Source organism: Sciurus vulgaris (assembly GCF_902686455.1).
Source record: "Sciurus vulgaris genome assembly, chromosome: 7".
Classification (NCBI taxonomy): Eukaryota; Metazoa; Chordata; class Mammalia; order Rodentia; family Sciuridae; genus Sciurus; species Sciurus vulgaris.
Window position 1 is genome coordinate 137,411,247 of NC_136467.1, and position 17,278 is coordinate 137,428,524.

Consider the following 17,278-nt stretch of genomic DNA (forward strand, 5'->3'; position numbering starts at 1 on the left):
TCATTTACCAACTCAGGATCTGTTGGGAGGGAAGTGCTGAGAGATTTGTCTGTTTAATTAACACTGCATTTCTCCTGTCGATTCTGATGGTCACCCACAGCTGGACCCTGTTCTGCAAGCAGCAATTCCCAGACTCCACTCAGGGTGCAGGCACCACACTGGGGAACGTCAGAGGGAAGATTCTGATGCCAAGGGGCGGGGAAGGGCTTGCTGCCAATCCCCACACCACACTCCGGAGTGGCTGGGCTGCAAAGAACTCCATCTCTGGGTGTGTATCCACACGCCCGTGACAGCCATTGTTATTGCATTGGGCCCAGGTGTAAACGGCAGGGTGCAACCTGTTCCTCACCCCCTGACCTACGGCCCCAGTCCCCGCGCAGAAGGAGTTTCCAGCTCAAGGAGGGACCCTGCCATGGTCTCCACCTCTTTAGGCCCCGCCTCAGCAGGAAGTGATATGTATTATCATAATGGTTATTTGGCACGAAAGAAAAGGGAGACACTTTGGTTTATTGTCAAGGACCAAGAAAAACAAGTCTGTAAATGTTCTTTACAAATGGCGATGAACTACAAGATGGGTGCGATGGAGAGGAGACAGTAACACACAGCATTATTCTGAGCGACCTCCACCCTTCATGCCAACACTTGAACCGAGAAGGCACAGCCATCTTTCCCACTAAGGCTGTAACAGAATGGAAACATGGCTCAGTTTGTCAGCTCCTACTGGGCAGGCAAAGCGAGAGGCTATTTTCAGCTGGCATTGGGAGGTCCAGCCTGCACACAGAATGGATGCTGAAGGTGGTCCATGGCCCCGTTGGTGGCTGGTTCCCAGCTCCCTAGGTCCTTGGCTTCTCTTGATTCTCAATTACAAGCTTGTCAGTTGAATACAGTTGGCCAATATGAACCTGAAGGCAAAGAAAAAACACAGGTCAAGAACTGTGGAAAAAGACATCTATAACATTTAAATGCAAATTTATTTGCCTCTGCATTAAAAGGCAGGGCTGTTCCCTTGTGGAAACTGCTTTGTGGGGCAAAGCTATCACCAGAAGCACCATCCACCTCCCACATCCCTCCCTGTGAGAACTGAGACTTACACAGGCACCCCCCCACCCCCCCCAAAGGGCACCAGGGCCAGCCAGGTGAGGCCATCCACCAGCCTCTCTGGGCGCTGGCTGGAGGCAGAGCCTTGCACGTGTGCGTACAGGTTCCCCCACCAGATGGAACGTCCTCCCTTTAGGACTGTCTCTTCCACCAGAAAGGCTTTCAGCATGAAGCGGACATGTGTTGTGTTTTGTGTATGCAGGGGTAGACAGGGTGTTGCATTACGGGAAATGCAAACACTTAGCTGTCCACCCTGGTGGAAGAGGGCAGTCTGTGTTCACACGCCTCCTGCCTACAGCCTTTCCTGCCTCTATTTTAAGTGTCCTTTTCAACTAAGTATCTCTGTTAGATAAAGGCTCCCACCGTCTCTGATGGATGCCCAGCCGTAACCCAGGGCTATGGCCTGTCCTTCCCCCAGAACAAAGGGTCTTTGTCACAATTTTTCTCTAAAGGCAGTTCCTGAGTGATGCTTTTTTCTTTTTCTTTCTTTCTTTCTTCTTCTTTTTTTTTTTTTTTTTCCTTTTAGGAATAAGTAGAACTGGTGAAGAAAGGGAGAATTAGGAAACCTGTCTGGATTTCAGAGTAGGGGCCCCTCCCTACGGACAATCTGAGGCGAGTAACTACTCTTTAAAAAAGCAAGTGAGAGAAAACTCCCAAAGGTCACAGCTGCCACCCAGAGTGGCCAGGGGTCAGAATCAAGACTCCTCTGTGCTACTCCCCACAGAAGGGAGCCATCAGGATGTGCTTGGCTGGTTTTCCAAGTGTTGAAGCTCCAGCAGCAGGCACAGTCTATGAGATGGCATATGGCAGAACTAAGAGTTGTTCTAGGACAGAATGGAAACAGAAGACTGGGGTGCAGCTCAGTGCGCAGGTGCTGGCCTAGCATGCGAATCTGCTGGTGGTGGCACACACCTGTAATTCCAGGCAGGATCACAAGTTCAAGGCCTTCCAGGTACATAGCTCAGCTGTAGGGTGCTTCCCTAGCATGCACAAAGCCCTGTGCTCAATCCCTCACTGGGTTTAAAAAAAGAAAAAAAAAAAAAAAAAAAAAAGGGAACGGGCTGCCTCAAGAAGCAGTAAATTCTGTTCCCGTGAGGAGCAGCAAGGCTCGGGAAGGAATTTATATGCCAGACAGGTTTGAACCAGCTCAGCTCCTTCCAGCTCTCAGCTTCTGGGACTGAAGGCATTGTGCACGTCTCCAGGGTCCATCTTGGACGCATCCAATTACAGCATGTGGTCTCTGAATGGCCCAGGGCGATCCTCATCTTCTACTTCTGGCACATTGGAACAAACGGTGGAGCCTCAGAAAGACCCCCCAGCAAAAGAATCTGGACAGTGGGGCTACAGTGTGACCCTGCCACCTGCTGGCTGACATTCCTCCTTGTCTCAGCATCCTCATCTGTAAATTCAGAGGCCTGAGTACTCCCAGGGGATCTTTGTAGTCTGTTGTTGCTCCAACAGTCCTTGGGTGCTCAAAAAAATTGACAGATACCAGGAGCAAGATGTGAGATGGAGCCAGTACACTGCCTCCATGGTAAGTCTTTGAGCCAGTGTGGTGACTCCATGGCATAAGGTCCCTGAGCAGCTGGTGGGAATCTGGTCAAGGGACAGTCATTGCAGACATGGAGGGGAGGACGTTCACCTGGACCATGTGTGGCCCATACATACTGCCAATATGAGATGTGCTCAAGTTCACGTCTGTCTTTCTTTCCCACTGCCCCGCCCCACTCGGCCTGCTTTGGGAGCCCCTCAAAGGCAGCGGTGATGAACTGGGCAATCTGTGGGCTGGGCCCCGCAGTCCTGGCAGACAACAGTGCTCCGCAGACCACCAAGTGTGTGCAAAAGAAGGAATCTGAGCCCAGGACAGCAAGTGGCTGTGCAGCAAAGATGGACAGAGAGGCAGGGCCTTCTCTTCCGGGGCGAGGGCGCTCTCCTTCAGCACACAGCAGGTGTTCGCTGGACGAAGCCCAGCAAGCCTGGAGGGCAGCCTCAGCCTGGTCACTTGGCAGGCGGGCAGTGAGCGCCCCCTGAAGCAGGCACGTGCTGGGGGACACCTGAAGTGTGATTCCTGCCTGTACAAGTGCAGTGTGAGGTGCGGGGAGGAAGGCAAGAAATGGGATGCTGCCCTTCGATCTGGAGTGTGGCAGATGGGGGTACAGAGCTGCTGGGACTGAGAAGGTGTGAGTCAGCGGGAGTGAGAGGGAAAGGCCCCCGAGGGCAGCTGGCATGGAAGCACTGATGACTTCAGAGCTCTGGAACGGGGTGGGGGAGGGCAGAGAGCAGAGACCAAAAGAGACCATTACGGTTTGGAGACACGGTGTGCCCCCAAAACTCCTGTGTTCATGTAGGAACATTTGGAGGTGAAATGGTAGAACACAAGAGCCTGAGAAGTTGTGGCTCGGAAGCTGCCCTGGTGCCCACCTGCTGTGTGAGCTGGTGACAGACCTTGGTGTCAGCCACGTGGTGCTGGTTTTGCAGGAAGACAAGATCCTGGTATTACGGGGTCATGGAGGTGTCCACCAGATTTCAAAGGAAGGCCTGGGAGACAAGGCGACGAGTAGCAGGACTGGAACCCTTTCGGGCTTCCCCCAAGAGGGCAATGCATGGAGATGTGAAGGTGAAGCCAAAGTTGGAATGGAAACCCCAGAAATTAGGAGATGCCAGTAACACACTGTCCATAGAGAAAACCTGCTGGCTAAGCGCACCAGGCTAACACGCACTGTAACTGGCAAGGCCTTTGGAGAGAACATCTTGCTACCATGTGTCCCAGCTGCTGTACAAGGAGTAACAGGACCTGTTTGCCCAGCTGGCTTCAGTCTTGCTTTGGGCCCATCCCTTCTTTTTATGCCCCTGCTCCTCCCTTTTGGGATGGGAACATTTACTCTGTGACACTGTATATTGGATATGTGTAACTTGCTTTTGACTTTTACTGGGGCTCAAAGTCAAGAGTTTGCCTTGAATTTAGATGAGAATTCGGACTGGGCCTTTTGGGCAAATCTGGAACTAAGAAGACTATGCGACTCTTGGAGGCAAAGAGGCTGGAGCAGGGGCCGAGTTCAGAGCCCAGCAAGAAAGGAGGTGAGAGAGGATGAAGCGTGAACTGAGGAAGGGGCAGCAGTGTAGAAGGAGCTGGCCAGAGAAAAGTGAAGTACAAAAGGGGGATCAATCACAGCAAGATCAAGACCCACAGGGCAGATGCTGCAAGTATTACTGTCCTCATTTTTTTTTGGTGAGGAATGGAGGGCCAGTGGAGTCAGAGCCTGGAGGAACAAAGACTTGAACCCCATACCTTCTGATCTCTGTCCAGTGCTTTTTCCAAAATGGCGCTCCTCTGCCAGTTCCCTGAACAATGCTGATGTCTTTATGACATAAAGTACACATCACTGTAGCACAGGTGCAGTCACAGCAAGAACCACGAGCCTGTACGATTAACACTGGAGATAACCACACTAGATGGTTGTGGGCTGCCTTGTACCCATCTCTCCTTTTCCTTATTTGGGGTCAATGTGTAAATCAAGAAGTCTACGATGTTTAGCTTCCCTTGCAGCTAGAAGGGACAATGGGGTGTCAGATGATATCGTGAATGGAGGATATAGTAAACACACATAATCAAAACACTGCCCCCCAACCCCGCCTCCTTTCTCCTTGGAATATGAACCAGATGGCTGGAATACCAGCAGCCATATAGCTTGGTAAGTTTGATATGGGAGTCACACACTTGAGAATGGGGGACAGAAAGGAGGTGCCTGGATTCTTGATGACCATGAAGCCACCATGCTAGAGCTCTTGGTACCTAAATGCCAGCTTGCTTGTAAATGAGAAAAGAAATAAACCCTTATCTTTTAAAGCTACATTATTTGGGTTTCTTGTTATAGCTAAACCAACTCCTGATTGATTTGAACGCACAATGTGAATTTTAATTTTAGAGCATATAACTAATGAAGATAAAGGTCATTGCCAAGAAAGAGGTTTGTTGTTTCCTGTGATAAATGGAAACAATGTCTTTATCACCTGGGAAGTGCCATTAGCAGACAGCACTGATATTTCAAAAGTTTAAAAAAACTACATAAGGACTCTATGAAGAACTTATTCTTTTTCTCTGTAACACTTAATTGCTTTATGGGATGTAGATATGAATACTTGGGTAGTCTTCTGCCTAGACTGTTAACTTGCATATAAATTTAAAATGTGTATGTGTATGCAAACATAGAAATATTTAAATTTGTAATTATATCATCACTAGTTTTTTCTACTTAACTTCACATTATGATCCTTATGTTATTAACTTCTCTGAAAGGATATTTTCAATAACTGTACATTCTGTTGTAAAGATGCATAATTTATTTAATCATACTTATATAAACACATTGTTTCCACTAAGTGCTAGGATTACCACTCATATATATTTTAGTGCATTTAATATATATATGTATATACATATTTTTTTTTTCATAGAAAAGGTTTCTAGAAGCAGAATTACTGGGTAAACGGGTCTGAAAATTTTAGGGTTCCTAATGGACCCTGCAGAACTGCTTTCCAAAGAGTTTCGCTAGTTTGTCCCTCGGATGCTCCCTCTGGTGGCCCGACAGAAGGCTTCAGCAGCACATATGCCCTGCGACAGAACAGACGTGTCTGTCCCCACACAACATGCCGGGTGGACCTGGGCATGCTAATGACAACCCTCTGAGCATTGGCTGAGCAGGAACACAGGACTCTCCCACTATGTGGCTCTGCTGTGCTCCCAGCAAAGCCCCCATTATGTTAGTGAACCTGACATTTACTTCTCACTGTCCGCCCACCCAGAGGACAGGGCCTCTGTGGGAGATGCACTCCTATAAGACGCAGCTGTGTGTGTGGGAGTGACCTAGGGTCCATGGGCCTCCAAAAAAATCCTTCAGAACAAAAGGACAGGGGGACAATCCAAGGAGTCAAGTTGTAGGAAACTTGAAATCACAACAAACCAAATTCAAAGTCCACCCTGACTGAACTAGGAATTTGATTTTTAAAAACTCATTTTATTTATGTATGCATGTATTTATTTATTTATTTTTGTGATGTTGGGGATAGAAGTTAGACCTCAGAATGCTAGGTGAGTGTTCTACCCCTGATTTATGTACCTGCCCTTAAAATATCCACCCAGATACAGGAATTTTATGGACTTTGCAGAAAAATAAAATAAAAAGGGGAAAAACCCCCCCCACAAAAGCAACAAAATTCACCCACCCTTTGAGCCAGTGGTTGAGCTTCCTGGTCCCCTCTGCAGAAGGGCTCTTTCCTCCCTGGACCACTCTGCACACACGGGACTACTCGCATGGTGCTCACATGGCTCTGACTGCCCCGAACTGAGCCTGCCTCAGTTCCCTGCATGAGCATCAGTGACTGAAGGGAAGAGGAGGGGAGGGGACACATTACTGGCTTAAGCTGGCTTCACAGCATAGTTTAGGACGGTGCTCTGCACAGAGAAGGTACACAGTAAAGAGTCACGTGCTACATAATGATGTTTTAGTCAACAATGGGCTGCACATAAGATGGTGGATCCAACTGATTATCACCTGACAAAATTGCAGCTGTCTTAGTTTGTGTAAATATATCCTACTATGTTCCCACAGTGACAGTATTGGCTACTGATGCATTTCTCAGGACATGCATACCCTTATTGTTAAGTGATGTCTGACTATACTCAATAACTAAAAGTATCAGTGTCATGAGTGCCATGGTTGTTATTAGGCTCTCTGCCCACTCATTCTAAAACCCAGGCCTATAGGTGATTGCAGAGTGTTTTGGTGGTCAACGCCTGGTGGAAACGGAAGAATGCAAGTCAATAAAAATAGCAATAGGACCATTTACTGCAAGAATGCTCACTGACTGATAAACAGAACCAAATGATTTAAAACTGGCTGAGCACAGAGTTTAAACCCATAATCCAGGGCTCTATGGGATTAACCAAGAGCAATTACAGAGAGGTAAGGGAAACATTTAGTTCACACAGGGAGGAAAAAGTAAAAAGTTATCTCAATGAATGCTACAAGAGTTGAGGCCATAAATGTTTGTGTAACAGTTCTGTTGCATTTATTTGGCCTGTAAAATGTGTCAGCACACATCAGGAGGCCAGCTGGGATCAATGCTGCAGTGCTAATGATAGAGTAGTTGCTTCACTGCTTCGGAGCTGCAGGTGAGAGGGTCTGGTCAATGGAAGTGAGGAAGAGCAATTAATAGCTTCAATTTACAGGTCCCTCCAGAACCCCAAATTGACTTATATGGCCACATCAGCCTATTACCGTGCATAAATTGGTCATTAAAAATGACTGTACTTTCATTCTATAAACTTTAGGAGTTGGCATTAGAGTCCATTAGAAAAGTACACAGATTATTCAACCGTAAGTAGATGGGATGTCTTGATGGCCCCCAAACATTATGAGCTCTGAGACTCATTAGACAAAGAACCTGCTGCGGAGGAAGGAAAAGAATTCAAGAAAAAATAAAAAATTGAGCCTAGTGTTTGTCTTCATTGCCAAATTCTCTGAAGCAACATGTAGTCAGTCACCTGTTCTATACATCTCCGAGAGGAGAGTCAGAGGAGGTGGGCTGATCAGCGGGGGGCAGGTGGTGGGGAGATCTAGGAAGGGAATGGACCCAGGGCTGGGATCCTGATCTTGCCTCTGCTGCTTTCTGCTCATTTCACAGGGTGGCTACAAAAATCAAATGAGATACTAGACACGGAGAAAATTTACCAACCTCCCCAGCTACAGGGGCCCAAGTATGTGAAATGACTTAATGCTGCAGGAGGATTAAGAAAGAACAATGATAGGCATATAGCAAGGGCTCATTAAATGTTATTTATGTGCACGGCATTGTGTGTGGCTGTTTCTGTCAAGATGCGTATCATGGGGTTCCAGACCAGACCTTAAGACTCTTAAAGGCTCCTCACACTACAGCTCTTATGCGCTATATTCTGTCATAATGAAAGTTCCATTGTGGAGAGACCATGTCGCGATGACTGAGACCACACCTAGTTTTGAACGTGAGCTTTCGGGGCTGGACTTGAGGGAAGACTGCCCTGGGGGCTCTGCCTGCTGTTCAGGCAGGGGCCGTGAGGCTCCCAGCGGGTCCCAGCAGAGGAGCTGCACTGACACTGGGAATCTATTAGAGAGAGGAGGACTTTGGGCTTTGCTGGCAAAGGCACCAGGTGGATTGTCACCGCTCTCTTCCCTCTTGGAGACTGGTGAAACCAAGCAGGCAGGGGATGCTTCCTGGCCAGTTGGGGACAGTGCTGAATATTGCTTCTGGCATCATAACTATTAATGATGATAAAAATGACGTTTAATGGCATTTACTGTTTACCAGGTACATTTCTAAGTGCTTGACTAATTTAAATATTTCTTTTAGCCCCACAATAACTTTATAAAGAAGGTATTATTATTAGTAGTATTAATTTACAGTGTTATACAGGCAAATTGTAACTGCCTTGCTCTGTTTTAATTTCCATTCTTGGAAAGCATATACTTCTCTGATGGGCATACCTTTCCATGTCACCCATTAGGAGACAGCATCTCAGTGAATCACACTGGACATATAATGAGAAAAGCAGCAAAGCTCACAGCAACAAAAAACACACCTGGAGATAATCTTAATAAGAAATATCTGTGATCAGGAAGAAGCCAGAAAACTTTGAAATTGAAAATTTTAATGAAGTGAGAGATATACCATGTTCAGAAAAAGACTGAATTACATGAAATAAAGATCCATTTCTGCAAATTAATCTGTGCTGGCGATGGACCTGGTCCTTGTGCATGATGGGTAAGGACTCTATCATTGAGCTACATCACAGCCTTTAAGGTATCTTTAGCACAAAAAAAAAAAAAAAAAAAAAAAAACCAACAGGATTTTCTGAAATAGTTGACAAATGACTTTAAAGCTTATTCGAATGAATAAAAAGTCAAAGATAAGAAAGAAAAATTTGAAAAGGAGAATCTTACAGCACTTTTGAGGTGTAATTAAAACAATGTGGTTTTGGCCCAAGGCAAGAGAAATTAACAGACTAGGAGAGGATTTCATACTGCACCTTGTTATGCAGAAGTAGTTAATACACAAAATCATCCTCCTGGGGCTTTAAACTTAAAGAGACTGGTATCCAGAACATTTTTTTTTGAAGTCTCCTATTGATTCTTACATAGTGTATTCTGCTCTCTATGTGCTTCGTTTAATAGAAAAATGTTTCCCAAGTCAATAAGTAACCCTGATTCTTCAAGAAGATGCACTGTATTTGTCCTGTGCTTCTAAGTGGCCTTCTGATACACTCAAGTTTCAGAAGCATACTTTAAGTATCACACTTTCCCAGGACAGCTACACTTGATAGGGACTTTGGAAGGGGGAAAAAAAAGAGAAAATAAAAAAAAAAAAAAAGAAAGAAAGAAAGGAAAAAGAAAAGATGAAGAGAAGAAAAAGCAAAACAAAAACCTCTGAGTCACCGATATGACTTCTTAAAAATATGAATCTTTTATAGTGGGATTCCAGCTTGTGGCCTCTTGTTAGATGGCACATGCCAAGTCACCTGCTCCCATTTGCCTGCGTGGTGGAAAGTGAGTACAGCACCTGTGTCCCTCCTTTGGCTGATGACCATGTCAGAAGCTTCTCCAGCTGTCTGCAATGCACGCAGCAACTCCCTCTGGTGAGGTCCCATTGTGGAGTCACAGTCTTGTCAAGTCACCAGCTACAAAACTTGTTTAGCTTGTTTTCACATCATCATTTTAAATTACACTTTATACTTTCCATAATTTTTCTACAGCAGCAAAGTGAAAGAGGGATAAATAGAATTATACACAATTTTCTCAGTCTTTTCTGTCTAGCAACAAGGAGGTGTTCTGAAACACAAAGATGAATATGGATCGCGTGTTGCTCCTTTAAAAATAGCTCAGGTCACATGATCATTTTCCCTCCTAGAATCTAATAGCCTTGTTTTTCAAAATGTTGACCTATAATAAGGTTATTAGTTTTAATTCTGTCATTTTATGCAACAACAACAAAAAAATGCTTGATCAAAGCGGATCCTTGAAAATTCAACCACCAATTAAAGTCCATTTCAAAGAACCCAGGGAGTGTGTGTTTGTGTGGGTGTGTCAGTATGTCTCTTGTGTTTCCTCTCCCCAAACATACTCCATCTGCATTCTACCTGTAAGTCTTGAATTTGAGATTCTGGATATTCCTTTCTTTTGGCACTAGGGATCAAATGTAGGGCCTCACACACACTTGGCAAGTGTTCTGCCCCTAGCTACATCCCCAGCTCCCTCTTAAAAAAACAAGAAAACAAAAACCATAATTTCTCAGCCAAACCAGAACACTTGAAAGTGAAAGGGATCTCTATTAATAATCACTCTGGGACAGCTGGTGTAAACAGGGAGGGTATATGGTCATGCTAACGAGGGGATGCACTCTTGCATCTGCTTTCTTTCTTGTCCCTACAAGCAAGGATGAAACACATTATTAACACTATTATCTCTTAGAGAGGGAAGGTACAAGTTGCCCAGGTTGGCCTCAAATTTGCTGTCCTCCTGCCTTAGTCTCTAGAGTAGCTGGGATTACCAGTGTTTACCACTGAACCTGACTAAGATACTGAATATTCTTTATGTGGCAAGAGGTGGAGAGAATCCACTTCTTACGCCTGTGTTGCTGACAGAGTAATGAAGAAATTCATATCTTTTCCCATGTCCCAATAACACAGTTAATGTTTCATCCTTATTTGTTAGGGATAAGAGAAAATCCAGATGCAAAGTACATACCCTCATTAGCATGACTATATGCCCTGTTCATACCAACTGTTCCACCATGATTGTTAACAGAGAACTCTTTGACTCAAGTGTTTTGGTTTGGCTGAGGAATTATTCAGTTGCCCTCTTACCCACTGTTGTCAGCTTTCTGGGTCATGTTGCTTTTCTGCAAGACTGAAGTTCAGTTAAAAAAAATAAGCCTCTCATGCATTTGATGGTCTCTTTTGCATTCTAGGCCATTACAGTAAATAAAATTAAACTGGTTTTAACAAATCTCAGAGAATGGTGGTCTCCAAGGTGCCTGAAGTCAAGGGTAGTTGGTGGGGGTTCCCAGCCCAACAAATCTACTGTTCCCTCCTCAGCAATGAGCCCACTTTCAATGGACACATAAGGAAAGGCAGAGGTGCCCAACAAAGTCCATGCGCCACAATCACAGGGTCAGCTTTTCAGGACAGGCCTAGCCAAGGCCCCACTGTGAAGTTTCTCATTAGGGAGGTCATGGAGTAATCTCCTGAGCAGGAGGCCCAGGGGAAATCGTTACTCTCTTGTCCTGATTGACATTGCTGAATGAAGAAATGATAAGACATGCTGATCTAAGGGGATTTGGGCCAAATGCTTAGGAGGGGCCATGGAAAACTAAAGGAGCTGGAGAAGGGTACAGCCTTCACACCTTATGGAGCTGCTACAAGATGCTATCGCCTCGCTCACTGTTAGCACAGGGGCAGGGAATAATACCTCCCTGTCTTCCATACATGCATACATGTGCTCTTCAGAGAAGAGGGTTCCTGTGGATGTTTTTATCTGCTGATCTAGACCCCTGCTCAGGATGGGAGACTGAAAAAATAGGGGCAGGCACTTGGTCTCCCAGCATACTTCCCCATCTCTGCTGAGGCAGGGCAGAGCTGGTCACATGGGGACAATGGACACAGACAGTGTCAACATGGAGTCCCTTGGAGCCACATGGCAGCACATGTAACTTAGACTCTGTGAGATGAAAGCATCCAAACTGCAGGTGCCCCATGTGGCCAGTCACCTGGCCCCCGGAGGCACTGAGCAGAACTCAGGACCTGAGCATCATGTCAGAGTAAAGCCTAGTGCTTCCCCAGCACGATGACAACAGAGACCAGGCAAAGCGCCAGACATCCCATCAGAGGTCACACTCCTGCACTCAGCAGTACGTCAGCCTCAAAACTCAGTGCCTCAGGCCACCAACAGCACAGCAGCAAGGCCAGAGTTCTGACCCCACTATAATTAGTGTCAGAGTGATGCAAATGCTTGGGCTGGGATGTGTGCCCAGGTGAGCAAGTTCCTGGTAGCATGTTTGTCCTCTCCTCTGGGGAATACGGTTGACCATCTGGAACAACTAGGCTGCCTCTTGCTATTTTATTCCTTCAAGGGACACCTTTTTCAAGGCCAACTAGCTGTGATTTTAACAGCTGCTTTAAACAAATATAACCTAGAGCAAGCTCAGAAAAACACTTTGAGAAAAAGACAAACACTAGGTTAGTTTCTCTACCACCCTGGACAGTTCATTTCTGGAGACTTGAGGATGGTCTGTGTTTCAGCTGGTTTTGCTTTGTCACCCCATGAGGAGATGACTGACAGCATCTGCTTGGTTACAGGGAGTACACAGCCTCATCACCCACAATGCTTTGTGTGACTCTACAATCTCTTGACTCTGTGGCCTTCCAGATTGGAGGACAGGATTACTCAAGGTACCATCACTGTAATAGACTCACAATTTCTGGAGCTCCAAAACAGCAGAAGCCTAGTTTACTGCCCTAAAGAAGTGACATTCGATGGTGAAAAAAATCTTCCAGAGTAGGATCCAGAAGTTGCACTTACATATTTTTAAATTTAGGTTTGTGAAAAGTGCTGATTTACTTGGTCTCTTTTAAACACTGCCCAGGGTGAGTTTGGTGCTTTCTGTAGTTAAGTTGTCAAGAATGAAACAAAGTCCCCATGAAAGTTAATGAGTATCCCCTTCTTTGACTGTGCTCATTCCTCTTGTAGACCTAGTAATTTCCAGAAGTTTCTCTTGGACAGTCCCACATACAACTGCTCCTGACTAGATGCCATGGCTGGTGGCAGCTGCCCTGCCCTCTGCCCTCACTGGCTGACGTCAGGCAGCACATGTAAGACATGGTGAGAGCCAGCAAACAAACAAGAAACAGCAGTCCACACGGTCTTCCACAACTTGCCCTTTCTCATGCCCAGCACCCTGAGCCGCCTTCCCCGTCAGAAACACAGGTCCACTTCCCTTCTTTCCAACAGCCACACTGTATTCTTTAGCTCACAGTCCCACAAGGAGCTGCTGCAAAGTCCTTGGGGACGTTAAAACAGGTGCTCAGCAACACTCTCTCACTTCTCCAGTGCTTAGGAGACTTGTGAGAAAGATATTACTCCTTAAACAATACTGGGGTCACACATGTACCAACACATCTCATTAAATGGGCTCCCTTCTGACCTTCCCTCCAGCAGTCAGGAGAAGACTGCACTAAAATGGTACTGAGAGAAAAACACCATCTCGAACCCTGCCAGGGTTTCCAGGGAGCACTACGAAGCATGCTCGTCTGGACCCCAGTCCTGCACATACATTCCCTTCCAGCACAGCTACAAGACAACACCTCTGCTCCAGGAAGCCCGTAGAGATGGTTGTGCAAAGTGCAGAGGTGGGACACTGGATGCCACCAAGGGCAGCATGCAATGGGCACGCAATGGATGGTCCTTGGCTAATGTGACTCATCTTCTGCAAAGCCTCCCCTGAATGCTTCCACAGGACCCCCAAAGTTCAGGGGCAGGTGTATGTGTAAGCACTCTTAGGGACTATCAGACATGTTTTGGGGAAGAAGACCCTTGGTCAGGGGACAGAACAAGGCTATCAATAACAGATATGTTAAAATATTGAATTACTTCCATACTAAACAGCTACTCCCCAGAATCCCTTCCCTTACCGCCCTCTGCCCTCCTCCCAGATGCCTGTCCTCAGAGTTCTCATCTAGCTCAGTGGGGACCCTATTCCGATGTGGCCAGCTTCTGAGTGGGTCATGCTTCTGTCCTGTGGGTGGCTCACTATTTTGCACATCACCCATTGGGCAGGGGCTTTGGAGATGGAGTTTGGGTTATTTCTGAAAAGGTACCCATGGTTTGCAGTGGCAGGCTGCTGATCACTACACTAATTATTTCTTTTTAGGGGAAATAAAGTTGAAAAATGCAGAACAGTCAACGGAATGCCTGTATTATGCTCTGGGAAGTTATTCTGGATGAGGGAGGAGGAGGAGAGGGAGCCCAAAATGCCAAGTAGAGAGGTCTGAGACAGAAAGGAGGCCTTCTCCTTCCTGGGTCGGGGGTCAGCTGTGGCACTCTTGGGCAGTCCTCAGCTCTGGGCTGAGGGAAGCCTTCTCTCTGAGGAGCTCACCCCCTGGGTCCCTGGGGATGGCCTAGGACTTGGGGAATCCAGAGGGCTCCGCAGCCTTAGCCTTAGCTCTGTCCCAGAAGCCCTCACTGATCCCACCTTTCAATGAAGCACCCGGGGAGAAGAACAGACCCCCACACAGAGCGTCAGCACGTTTCTACTCCTAGCCTGCTGGTGCTCCCTCCACTGTGCTCCACAGTGTGGCCGAAGCACAGATTGCAGGGACCTGCCACAGGGTAGGTGCTGCCTGTGGTGGTGAAATAACAAGTCCCCACACAACCTGCTCAGGAACTGGCATTCAAGGAGTATGGCAACTGATGAAGGAAAGAACCAGGCCTCAGAACCACAAGCCAAGGTGGACCCTCTGCCAGGGTTCTGAGCAGTGAGGGACACGTGACTCTCCTGGCTGGGTCCTGCTTTCACTCGCCCAGGGCAGGACAGACTGCAGACACGGTGCCTAGGCCAGCCTTGCTGAGTACTGGAGAGCCAGAGCAAGTGGTCTGGGGCCTGTGGTGGCGGGCCCTTGGCTTCCTCAGGGAGGAGGCAGCCCCGGCAGCCTCCGTGGCCCTGCTCCCCAGCCATCTCCCTCCACCCGGCTGGGTAGAGGCCACAGTGGAAGAGCCAATTTGCAAATAATGGTTTTTCTCTGAAGTAGATGGTAAATTTATTAAGAGGTAAATTTATTTCTCCAATTCACAGGGCTAATAGTTTATTTCTTTGACTTGAAGCAAATCTCTGACTTCATTTAAATTCTTTAGTCTTTATACCAAATTTGGTTAATTTGGAATGTGGCATAGTTTTAAAAAAAGTTGTGCTAAGTTGAAAAAAAAAAAAAAAAACAAACCACGACCCAATCACCTCAAGTCAACTTCATTTTTCATCAACTAAAACCATTTCGGCTGACCACCACGGGCTATTTGGTGTTACTGACCCAGGATCTGAACATCACATTTCCCCACATTTCTACGTGGGCTTCTCAGGGGTATGGTAGAGGTGATACAGCCACGCAATGGAATACTATTTAGTCATACGAAGAAATGAAGTCTGTATACATGCCACAGGATGAACCTTGATGACATGCTAAGTGAAAGAAGCCCGGCACTGTTTAGATGAACTGTATCCACGTACCCTTCCTCTATTTCCAGTGGTTTCATCTCTCAAAAAAAGGGCAAATCCATAATGTAGATTAGTGGTTGGGCGAGTGGGAGACCACATGGATTGACTGTGGATGGGTACAGAATTTCTTTTTGAGTTGCTGGGAATATTTTAAAGGTGAGCTGGGTATGGTGGTGTACGCCTGTACTCCCATGGGCTCTGGAGGCTGAGCAAAGAGGATCACAGGTTTGAAGCCAGTCTCAGCAACTTAGTGAGACCCTAGTGAGACCCTGTCTCAAAATAAAAAATAAAAAGGGCTGGGGATGTGGATCAGTGATTAAGCGCCCTTGGGTACAATCCCTGGTTAAAAAAAAAAAAAAGAAAAGAAAAGACTGATTCTGGCAAGGTTGCACAACTCTGAATGTACTAAAAAGAACTGAGTAATACACTTCAAGTGAACAAATCTCAATAAAGATGTTAAAAAGGACCTTAAAACATTTTGCAATTATAGTGCCCAGGCCTATACTTGTACTACTCTATGGGACACATGGTGATTGAGCTTGAAGTGTGATTAATTCAAACTGAAATACTCTGTTAGTATAAAATAAACAGGGGATTTCAAAGACTTAGTGAGAAGAGTATAAAATATCTAATATTTTTTGTACTGATTACATGTTGATGAGAATTAAATTTTCTTGCTTCTTTTAAAAATATGGCTACTAGACCACTTAAGATCATACAACTGGCTTGCTTTTATAGCCTGTTTTACATTTCTAATGAATAGTGCTGATATATTCCATCTTGTTAAACTTTTAAAAATTTTATTTACTTTTAGGTTTTAAAGTGTATAACAAAATATACATTATTTTTTAACCTTTGCTTTTGAAACAGATATACATTCATATGAGGCTGCAAAAAGTAGTAGGGAGAGGGCCCCTGTACCCTTCACCCTATTTCCTACAATGGTTGCATTCTTCAGAAATACAGTACAACATTAAAACTAGGAAACTGACATTTATACCAGCCTTTTAAATTTTTTGGTGGAACACTATCAACCCCTGGTGAGGAAGAATCTGGGGATGCAATGGAAAATAGTGTCTTAAAAGTTGTTGATCCTCTATAAAATAAAATTGCTCCTCTTGGAATAACAAAAATTAAGTAGAAATCCAAATGTAGGTTTCTTGCTGCCTACGAAGAAATATTTTGTAGAACCTGTCAATGCATACAGAACTGCAGTGCTTACATTTATATCCTGGAAGTAGGACTTTAATCATTGTGGGTCCCCCTGCCCATAACTGAAAGTGGGGGTGTTAGAGAGTTGCAAAATAAGAACACCCCATGGCCTCGTAGATGCAAGTCGCTTCTGCAGCTCAGCAATCACTAATGCTAAATGAAGCTGTCAGGTTTGACTGTGGCTGAGCACACTTCCTATGAGAGGAAAGTCAAAATGACAAGGTCACCTGGCTGTTGAACAGCAGATAAAAAGGAGTCACCTTTAACTTTTTCTTGTCAGGGAGAGAAATTGTTATCTGACGATTTCAGGGGCCACTTTGAACAAACCGACAGTCACAGGTAAGTGGACGTGGAGCTTGCGCGGTCTTTCCCTCTTCCTTCTCTGCAACCGCCTGGGAACTTGTCTTCTGGGCGCTCTTTCTGCCCTCTTCGGGTTTCCCTCTGCCCTCCCTTCCTTGCATGCTTTGAGGGAGGATCCATCTCACCTCCGTGATAAGGTGAAGCTGCCAGCATCATGGTGGGAGTAGATGCTCCAGAGAAGAGGCCTGGGGACTCTTGTGCAGAGCACACTGGGCCCATACCCTTCAAGGAAGGTTTGATTTTGCTTCCCCAGAACCTCTGCTCACATATGAGCTTGCTCAAAATGCCCCCTCAATCCCAACAAAGGACGCGT

The 17,278-nt window shown here is 45.9% G+C and overlaps 1 protein-coding gene and 1 long non-coding RNA gene across 4 annotated transcripts in view; both read right to left on the reverse strand.

Moving 5' to 3' along the window:
• Positions 1-486: 486 nt before the first annotated feature.
• The window catches only part of LYRM4 (LYR motif containing 4), a 153,906-nt gene continuing 137,114 nt past the window's right edge, over positions 487-17,278 (reverse strand). For all 3 annotated transcript variants that reach the window (XR_013764926.1, XM_079146406.1, XM_079146407.1), the window contains one exon: positions 487-902. Coding sequence is in view for 2 of the 3 variants with exons in the window: in XM_079146406.1 (XP_079002532.1) it covers positions 834-902 (69 nt within the window). In the remaining variant the exon portion in view is untranslated. The remainder of the gene's footprint in view (positions 903-17,278) is intronic.
• Positions 1,109-5,462, reverse strand: LOC306665921. Its single transcript, XR_013765142.1, has 2 exons — positions 3,153-5,462; positions 1,109-3,086 (listed from the first exon to the last, which is right to left on the reverse strand). It is a non-coding gene; the product is annotated as an uncharacterized lncRNA (long non-coding RNA).